The 8,906-nt window shown below is 37.3% G+C and overlaps 1 protein-coding gene across 3 annotated transcripts; it reads right to left on the bottom strand.

The window, feature by feature from the left end:
- Window positions 1-503: 503 nt before the first annotated feature.
- On the bottom strand, window positions 504-8,589 carry LOC120315451 (E3 ubiquitin-protein ligase Topors-like). Of its 3 annotated transcripts, none has more exons than XM_039359788.1 (3): window positions 8,473-8,589; window positions 6,198-6,231; window positions 504-2,701 (listed from the first exon to the last, which is right to left on the bottom strand). In XM_039359788.1, the coding sequence occupies exons 2-3, from the start codon at window positions 6,213-6,215 to the stop codon at window positions 914-916; spliced, it is 1,806 nt and encodes a 601-aa protein (XP_039215722.1). In that variant the 5' UTR covers window positions 6,216-6,231; window positions 8,473-8,589; the 3' UTR covers window positions 504-913. The 3 variants fall into 3 exon arrangements, 2 of the variants coding, with proteins under 2 accessions (XP_039215722.1, XP_039215724.1); XR_005558691.1 differs by lacking the exon at window positions 504-2,701 and adding an exon at window positions 4,952-5,174 and having other exon boundaries at window positions 8,473-8,577; XM_039359790.1 differs by lacking the exon at window positions 6,198-6,231 and having other exon boundaries at window positions 8,473-8,568.
- Between the last annotated feature and the right edge of the window lie 317 nt (window positions 8,590-8,906).

Consider the following 8,906-nt stretch of genomic DNA (forward strand, 5'->3'; position numbering starts at 1 on the left):
TAATAAATGGCAAGGATTAAACTAGGCAGGTGAAGGGAACTATGCAACCTGATTCTAACCATGCATCCTTAAAACTTAATCTTAACATATAGTAAGGGTGTGTGCAAAGGATTTGTACACATCAATGTGACTCAAAGGTGTATAATTCTATGTCAAGAGTGCATCATACTTTTGGGGGTAGCAAGCTGTAGTTCTTCATAAAATAGTGATTTAATTTAAACATAATTAATATTGCATTAGTAAAATAGTTATATGAGTACTCCCTATGTAATAATTAATTTCCCGTTGGGTCCCATTTAGCATGTGAGAAAAGAACAATGAATCTAAAAAGGAATCCAAATTTAGTAGGAAATGTGTTAATTCTAACATAATCTACAGTGGAATAGATTAGTTTGTACCATTTGAGTTACTCTTACTGTGCAGTCCAGTTTCCAATGAACCCACACAAAACATTGGGAAAGTGATAGTCTATCTTTAATGAATATATAAATATATACAGATATTTCATAGAAATTATACAGGGATCATAAAGCATCTGCGGGAAACTGTTCTCTGCTGTCAAAGAATGATCTAGCACTGCATAAAGTATGTAAGTAGCATCACTTTCAATTTAAAAACACTCTCATATAACTATGGCTTCAAAAATCCTTCAAAAAAACTTTTCAGAACATGTTAAATTTCATTCCCTGTACATTTTTCTTTATAACATTTGAGGTAAGTTATACAATGGGCCTTGGATTACCATCAGTGTTTTTTTTAAGATTCTACCAGTTTTGGGCCATTATACATTAAGCACATTTTTTTTTCATTTATATGAATTTATTGGATTGAGTGTAACATGTAAAACTTCAGTAAGAGAACTAGTTCAAAAGTTCTCTTATGGGCTATTGGGTTGAAAATTTTGATGTACAAATCATGGTCTTTTAATACATGTAAAACATCCAGGTTCCCACTTAATAGCAGAACCACTTGGAGGAGTTTCAGTAGAACACGGCAGCTCTGTAGTTTTAGTCATTTTTTCATCTTGCCAAAACAATTGACCAGAATCATCCATTTCTCTTGTTTTTACTTCAATGTGTTCAATAACCAAAATGTCTTCTGTTTGGGGCTGAAGCATCTTAATGACAATCATCTCCTCTCCTTTGTGATGAATCACTTTCGTACTAACTAAATCTTGTTGTTGCAATGAGGTCTGTCCCATGCCATTTTCTTCTTGTTCTTGGGATGGAAGCTGCAGAGTGTTTGACGTAGGGTTACTGCTAACAAGCTGGCCAACATTAGGTATAGCTGTACCTGGACCATTGGAAAGGCCATCAACAAAATCAATACTTAAGGACACTTGCTTATGTGCCAGTTCCTCTTCTTCTTCCTCTTCTTCTTCTTCATCATCATCTTCATCCCCCTGCTCTTCAGCAATATTGGTCTCTGCCCTCTCCTTACAGCCTGGGATGAATTTGCCTAGTATTGGAGTCCTCTCTTCTAGTTGATTCAGAACACATTTGTGTGATGGACAGTGTCCATTGTGAGTACTTAAATGTCCATCAGCTTGGAAAAATGCATCCATATTATCTTCATTTCTTACAAGTTCCCCATCAGAAGATCCAAAAGGAAGAAAAAAATCATCCAGAATATGCTCTAAACTGGAACTAGTTGATTCCTGGACTTCATCATCCCAAGTTTCTTCCTCATCACTTGCCATTGATTCTCCATCTTCCACATCATTCTCATCTGAGTCTTCTGTTTCTCCTTCTTCCTCCTCATCTTCTGAAGAAGATGTAGTAAAAGAAGAATGGGTCTGAAACCCATCATCATGCATGGGGAAGGGAACATCATAACTAGCTCTCCAGTCATAAACCTTAATGTTGAAAGGAGAGCGAGCAAAATTAATGAATTCATGTAAGAAGTGATTGGTGTAATGGAGTAAGTGAGGCTGAATCACATCAGCAAATGCTTGACTCTCCAGATCATAAACAGTTATGTTATTCAGAATGATGTGCTGTATGTTATTGACTAATGATGCATGTGTTCCACACAGAACTCGTAGCTCACGCTTCAACCAAGGCACTAACCTGTTTAGGCGGACAGGATTCCTGTGAAAAAAGTCTGCTGATATATCTCTATAAAATCCTCCAGTTTGGACATTCCTGACACGAACTCCTAACTGATATAGAGTTCTTCTGAACTTCAGTGTAGCCTGTTCTCGAATTTGTGCGAGGGTTATTCCTCCAGGATGAGATGACCTCCTTATTCCAAGTTGTCTCATCAGCTCATCAAGCATTCTTATCCCATCTTGTGATTGGAGACCTGAGGATCCTCCATATAAGATCCCATTATCTGGTAGTGCTTCAGGTCTTTGATTAGTTGCTGATCTCTCCCCACACATGTTATAGGATGCATTTTCAAAAGGAACAATGTATTCCTCAAAATCTGTGTCAGATCTTATGGTATGAAAGAAAGAATGGAAACGTTGCTTGCAGAGTGGGCACTCTGCCTTCCTGTCTGACCACTCTAGGATACAGGCAAAACAAAATCTATGGAAACAAGGGTTTAAGAGGGCCACATTCCGTATTCTTTCTAAGCAGATGGGACACCTTGAGTCTGAAGGTCCATCAGTTGGCACGGTAGTGTTTTCATTTCCTGTCCCAGTCAGGGATAAAAAGCTACTGTCAGAATGAAGTTCTTCATTTGATGATGCCATAATCTGATGAAGGAGAAGATGACACAGTCAGTATAAAGGCTTGAGTAATACAATGATTAACCATAAAAACAGTGTAATATGGTAAATGTGACATATATGCATGGATGCATATATAAGTTGGGCTATCAGAATATGTATTTTCCCCAATAGTATTGCTAAGAGTTTTCTTACTCCTTCAGAAAAAGACCGCCACTCTACAATTTTTTTTTTGAGCATTGTTTACTTACAATACCTTATTTATTTTGTGGTGGCTGTCTTTTCTTCCTTACAATGCCCTGAAATGGCATTATTAAGTCTTCGTGGCCAATACAGAATGGTGGACAAATTGCCAAGGCAGATGTTGCTATTGTCATTTATAAAGCAAGAAAATGAAATAAGTGAAAAAAGGGATACTCCCATTATAGACTAAGAAATAAAGGAGAGCTTTTTCTCTCACTCATAAAAAGTGGTAAATTAATGTCTCTTCATACCGACCTCTGTTTTTCTGTCATAAAGAGAAAGAAAAATTTTGAGAAGCTATTTATACAAAGCTTTTGTGTAGAGAGGGATGGGTGGTGAGATAAAACACTCACTCACAAACTGCCTATCTAAGCAAGCACTTGAGAGAAAAAGCTTGTAGCATCAAACAATATCTTTGGAAAATTGATTCTTCTGTATCCCATAATGGTGGACCCCAGTTTCATTATGTCAACTAGAATGGACAGACCAGTAGGATATGACTGCTGAGTTTCAGTCGCTGAGCTGATAGTATGATTTTCAGCTCAAAAATGCTAAAGTAAAGAATGGACTGGAAAGGCAAGACTTCACTGTCCTCAAATCATCTCATTCCCATCTTTAACCATTCCCTGCAAGTTCTCCAGTTCTGCTGCAAAAAAAATGTAGGCCAACGATGCTATCATATTTCTAGCAGACAGCCCAGGGTCTCACTATATCTGCAGGGAGACAAGTTTAGCCCTCAGGCTGAAAACATCCATCTGACCCTGACTAAAACAATGTGTATTTCTAAGATAGAACAGCAAAATAAAGAATAGATATTACAAACCAAAACTATATCAGGTTCCCCAACCTTCAGCTGCTTGGAAACAGGACGCAGCAGCCAAAGTGGCAGTTATAGAATCATCTAGGACAGAAAATTCCAAAGTGTGCTATTTGTTGTAGAGAAAATGATGTCAGATACGTTCCTGGAGGTGGAGAGCTTGTGGTGTTAAATTGTCTCTCTGCATCCATAGCTATTGCAGCAACTAGCATTGCTAAATTGATAATAAGCTCATAGAACGAACCTTACAATGTTGGCATGGTGGAACTCATTTAAATCCCAAATCCCAGAACTGTGCGCTGCAATGTGTTGCTGTAAAACTGAGATCTGTGATATGTGTCCCAAGGGTAGCTATCCCTTCCCCTCCCTTCCCCAATATTTTGCATATTGACCTAAGAGCCCATTAAAGTATTGCTGCAAAACTGTAGACCTCAGAGACCATTGAAATATTGATTTGAAAGTGTAATTTTTCATATGACAGGAAGGCAAAGTTATTAAACACAGAGGGAATAATTATATAAACTGTATTTAACTAATTTAATTTTAATGATACTGAAATTCAATTAAGTTTCATTTTCATCCTGGCTCTCTGATTTCTTTATTCTGTCCTTATGCAGTATTAGGAGTGTACTACCAAGATGGTTTTTGAACGTAACTTCAGCTCAGGAAAGGTTGTATGTTCCTGACCTAAAGAAAATTCACTTAAGTGTAATATTTATCTTGGTGTTTATTTGAAGTAATTTCTTTAATTAAGAAATCATTAGTGTCTTTAATATATAACAGGAGAATGTCTATGGAGATTCTCAGTCATCCAGGTCATAATTATCCCAAAGATGCTTTTCACGAGGCAACTGGACTTTCTTGTTTTTCTTTGAAGACATTTCACTTCTCATCCAAGAAGTATCTTCAGCTCTGACTGGGATATACTAGGAAACCTTTTCAATTATCATTTAAATCCAATAGAAAAAAAAAAATTCTGATCCCTGGAATTATAGTTGGCCTAGATATATTTTAGAAGGCATCTAGATGCTCAAATAGATTAAAAATCTCATTTTAAAATAGTTTTCTGCATATATGTTAGTTGTTATGTGTTTGTCAAGGCTACTTTATTTTACATGTACCACTCAGTTCATGCTTTCAGTGTGACAGTCTTGTGCTATTGTATCGGAGCCCTCAATGTGTAGAAAGAGAAGAGAAAACGCCCGGACATCACTAAGAGACATTTTATGCATTTTGCAACACAATCAAAGTAATCCAGTGGTCTCCAATTCCTCCACTGGATACGATTCTTTAGAATGGGACTTCCAAGCAGAGATCAATAGCCAGCAGTTCATAGATCTCTCCTTTCCCATGGAAGTGGATGTTTCCCTCTAGTCTGAACATACTGCTGAAATCTGCTGAGCAGCTGCACAGCTCACACAGGATGATGTGAATACAAACCTGATAAATAATGAAAATATAACTGACATTATAACCAGACAGAGCCTGCTTATAACACAAACTGTCCTTTCTATTTTTGAGCTGTTGTCCAGAGTTAACACCAAGTGGTCTCTTTAAAAGACATCTTTGTAAAACTTTTTGAAAACCAATTAAATGGCAACTTGGCTAATTGACAGATCTGTACAAAGCATGCCATAGAAGTGGTTGGCAGAGAAGTTATGACAACCTTATCCCTACATCAAGGAAGAGAGTGATGATCAAAGACAACTCATCACTTGTGTGGGAAGATATGAGAAACAGAAACTAAGGGGGAGAGGCATTTAAGCTACACATCCTACTTACAGCCTAAACAAACCACCTACAAATTTTAAGTAGCAGAGCAAACAGAGGACAATATGGATCAAAAAGCAATTACCTTATCTTTAAGCCAATTACTACCCTATGAAAAGCAGCTGATTGTTTTACAGTGGCTGAATGGCTTCCACTCAACAGAGACACTAAGCAAATTTTTCTTACATTCAGGCAATTCACGGTCCCCAGCACGCTGTCTAAAACAAATCTTCTTGGTCTATTTTTCCCTCCAGAGAACATGGCACTTTAAAGCAGGGGTCCCCAACCCCCGGGCTGTGGCCCACCTCTGGGCCTTGAGCCATTAGGAACCAGGCCACGGAAGTGGCGGACAAGTGAGCATATCCCCACTTGCTCAAACAATGGGCAACTGCGTCCATGCTCCATTTGCATAGAATCATTCCCTCTCCCCCCTTCCAGGTTCAACATCATAGTACTCCATGGTTACTACCAGACATGGTTAACTACCAGTGATGAAATGTTCACCTATCAGGTTTCAGATCATGATCTAATGCACAAATTCAAAGACAGAAGGATAGCCTGAGGAAATATACATACTTGTAAAGGCAGAATTGAGCTGCCAAGAGTAGGAACAGGTCCTCAGAGAAACCCCTTTTATCTTTTAGATATTCAATTTAAGTATAAATCATCTGAAGTTGCTAAATGTACACTTACCTTCATATCCCTTTCCATGCTTCTCCCCTGATATCTGGATGCAATTAGAAAAGGTAGTCTTAGAGATAAATATAAAATATCCCAAAGTTGATCCTACTGAATGACTTTTATGTTAGGATGGGGACTTATTTGCATGATTCTGCCCAGACCTGAGGATTATTTATTAAATGGTCCACCTGGCAGGTAAGAAACTCTAAAATGGAAATGGTGGGCTCTAAACTGATCTCCTTTACCTATACTTGAAATCTTCATATTTGCTTTATGTATTACTGAGAATGCTAGTTTAATGCTAATGCTAATTTTAATGCTAAATGCTAGTTTTTAGAGCAAAGTATCCTGAATTACATATGTGTCTCAAGAGACAAATCTATCTTACACTCACTGTTTACATAATGGAGGCTGATAGTGACCACTGACAAATTGCAGTTAACTTTTATGGCAATGTTGACATAAGGCTACCTGTATTATACAACAAGAGGCTACTTGCTAACTAGCAAGCTAGGAGGCTCAAATGCCAGTGATTGAGAAATTGCTAGCTTTATGAACTCTGAAAGACACAGTCTTTGGTGAAAATACGCTATTCCAGATCCAAATGGAATTTTTACCATGCCATCTGTGTTACATGTTAAAAAAACAAAATAGGAAAATTGCCAACTAAAAACTGACAGCCCATAAGATCTAATTGGTTCAACCTTGATTGCTCTCAAGAAAGACCCTAAAAGCAGCTATCATTTGGTTCAAAGAAACCCCCTCACCAAACAACCACATCAAGTTATTAAACTTAAATGCAATTACAAGAAACCAATAGCAACCAAGAAGGCTCAATATAAAGTTACAGTTTGGTCTGAACAAAAAAAGTCAGGAAAAGGGTCTAGTTCAGTCATATTTTGGAATATAGTATCTGGTATGCTGAAGGAATGTAAGCTTCTACTTGATATCCCCATCTTAGCTATGTTTTTATACTAACTTATTTGCCAGCTCCAAAGAGGATCATCCAGAAATGATGGCTACTGAGTTTTTGACCCATGATAATCTCTCTCCTTGGCCACCAGTGTCAGTGACATAAATTAAACACATTATTCAGTCACTGTAACCCATCAAGGCTCCTAGTGAAGTCTTTCTAGCCCCATAACTTTTCAGGATATAATATGCCCAACAAGTCCTGCTAAAGTGCAGCCCACCATTCAATGTGTGTGTGTGTGTGTGTGTGTGTGTATACACACACACACAAATACACACACACACACACACACACACATAATAGCAGGTTAAAGTTTTGCATCATAGTTCCCATACCAAAGAAAGAAGACAAGGAAGACCCCCAAAATTACAGAACTCATAAATCTTATTAACGATTACAAGCCACCCAGAGTTAATTTGAGGCAAGATGGGTGGTCAATAAATTTTACAAACAAATAAAAAACAGATATTGTTTAATCTTCATGGTAATTCCAGAATTTCTAAATTCTATGGATGTTCCCATGCCAAAAATCCTCAACAGAGACATCAACATCCTTTTGTATTCAGATTATAGAGTCCTGTGGCATAATCTCAAGTAGGCCTGAGAAGACAGATGAAGAAATATGGTGCCTAGTGCATTACTAACTTTTTGATCATCAATAAGACTAAATTCAAAGTGGTAGTTATTGGAAAATAACAGGCCAAATACAATTGGTATTTGCGTTGGGAGCCTATAAAACAAATAGATTCTTTCTCATATTTAGGAGTGGTTTTTACAGATGCAGAGTCTTGAGTCTTGAGCCAACCACTTTAAATGAAGTTCTATAAATGCAACAGCCATATCTAAAATGCTAACTAAATTACTCAGTTATAACTACTCAAGCACTCTGTCCCCATTTTAAAAGTCCACAAGGCAAAAATGGTACCAATACTAAAATGTGACACAGATCAGCAGGTCTTATCAAACACTTCCTTACTTGAACAATATCAAGTAGGCTTTTAAACTATTTTGGGAACCAACAGGAATGTACCTGCAGCAGCAGTAAGAGTTGAACAGGCACCCCTTATATTTATATTCCAACGTTCCAATCATCACTTTTAATTACTAGTGAAAGATCCTCTCAATGGAAACTGAATACGTCTGAAAGAATAGATGGACACACTTTCAATCTACCACATAGATCAATCAACTTCTCCAAATCATCTCACATCATGGCTTCTCAACTCAAAATCCATCCTCATTTGGATATTAAGTCAAAGAATATTCATATGAAGAATTTTGGATGTTGACATCCAAAAATCTGTACATTCTTACCTAAAGATAGTTGCTAATATTTTGTTTCCTTTTTGTCTTGTATCTCTCTTGATCTATCCTGAGGTCGTCTTTAGCTTCCTATTCTCCTCATGTCCCATGTCTTTCCTTAAGGATCCATCTCTCTGGATCAGCTAGGGGTAGGCAACATTCTGAGTGATTATTTTGATGACCTCATAATCACAGACATAAAAACACCCAGCTCATAATATTGCCATTGCTGGTGATCCCTATCTATGAAAAATTAAACACACACTGCAATTGCAGTTATAATATCTGAGAACTTGAAGTTGCATTGGAAAAGTTAGGCCAGTTTATAAGTAAATTAAGTGGATATAATGCTTTTGTTCAAACAGTATCTCATTCATTCATTTACACTTTTACAGTACATAGGAGTTGTTTTCTCTTATTGTTCCTACTTCGGAAACCTATTTTTC

This window comes from Crotalus tigris, unplaced genomic scaffold (assembly GCF_016545835.1).
Source record: "Crotalus tigris isolate CLP2741 ecotype Arizona unplaced genomic scaffold, ASM1654583v1 scf7180000019126.842475, whole genome shotgun sequence".
Lineage (NCBI taxonomy): Eukaryota > Metazoa > Chordata > Lepidosauria > Squamata > Viperidae > Crotalus > Crotalus tigris.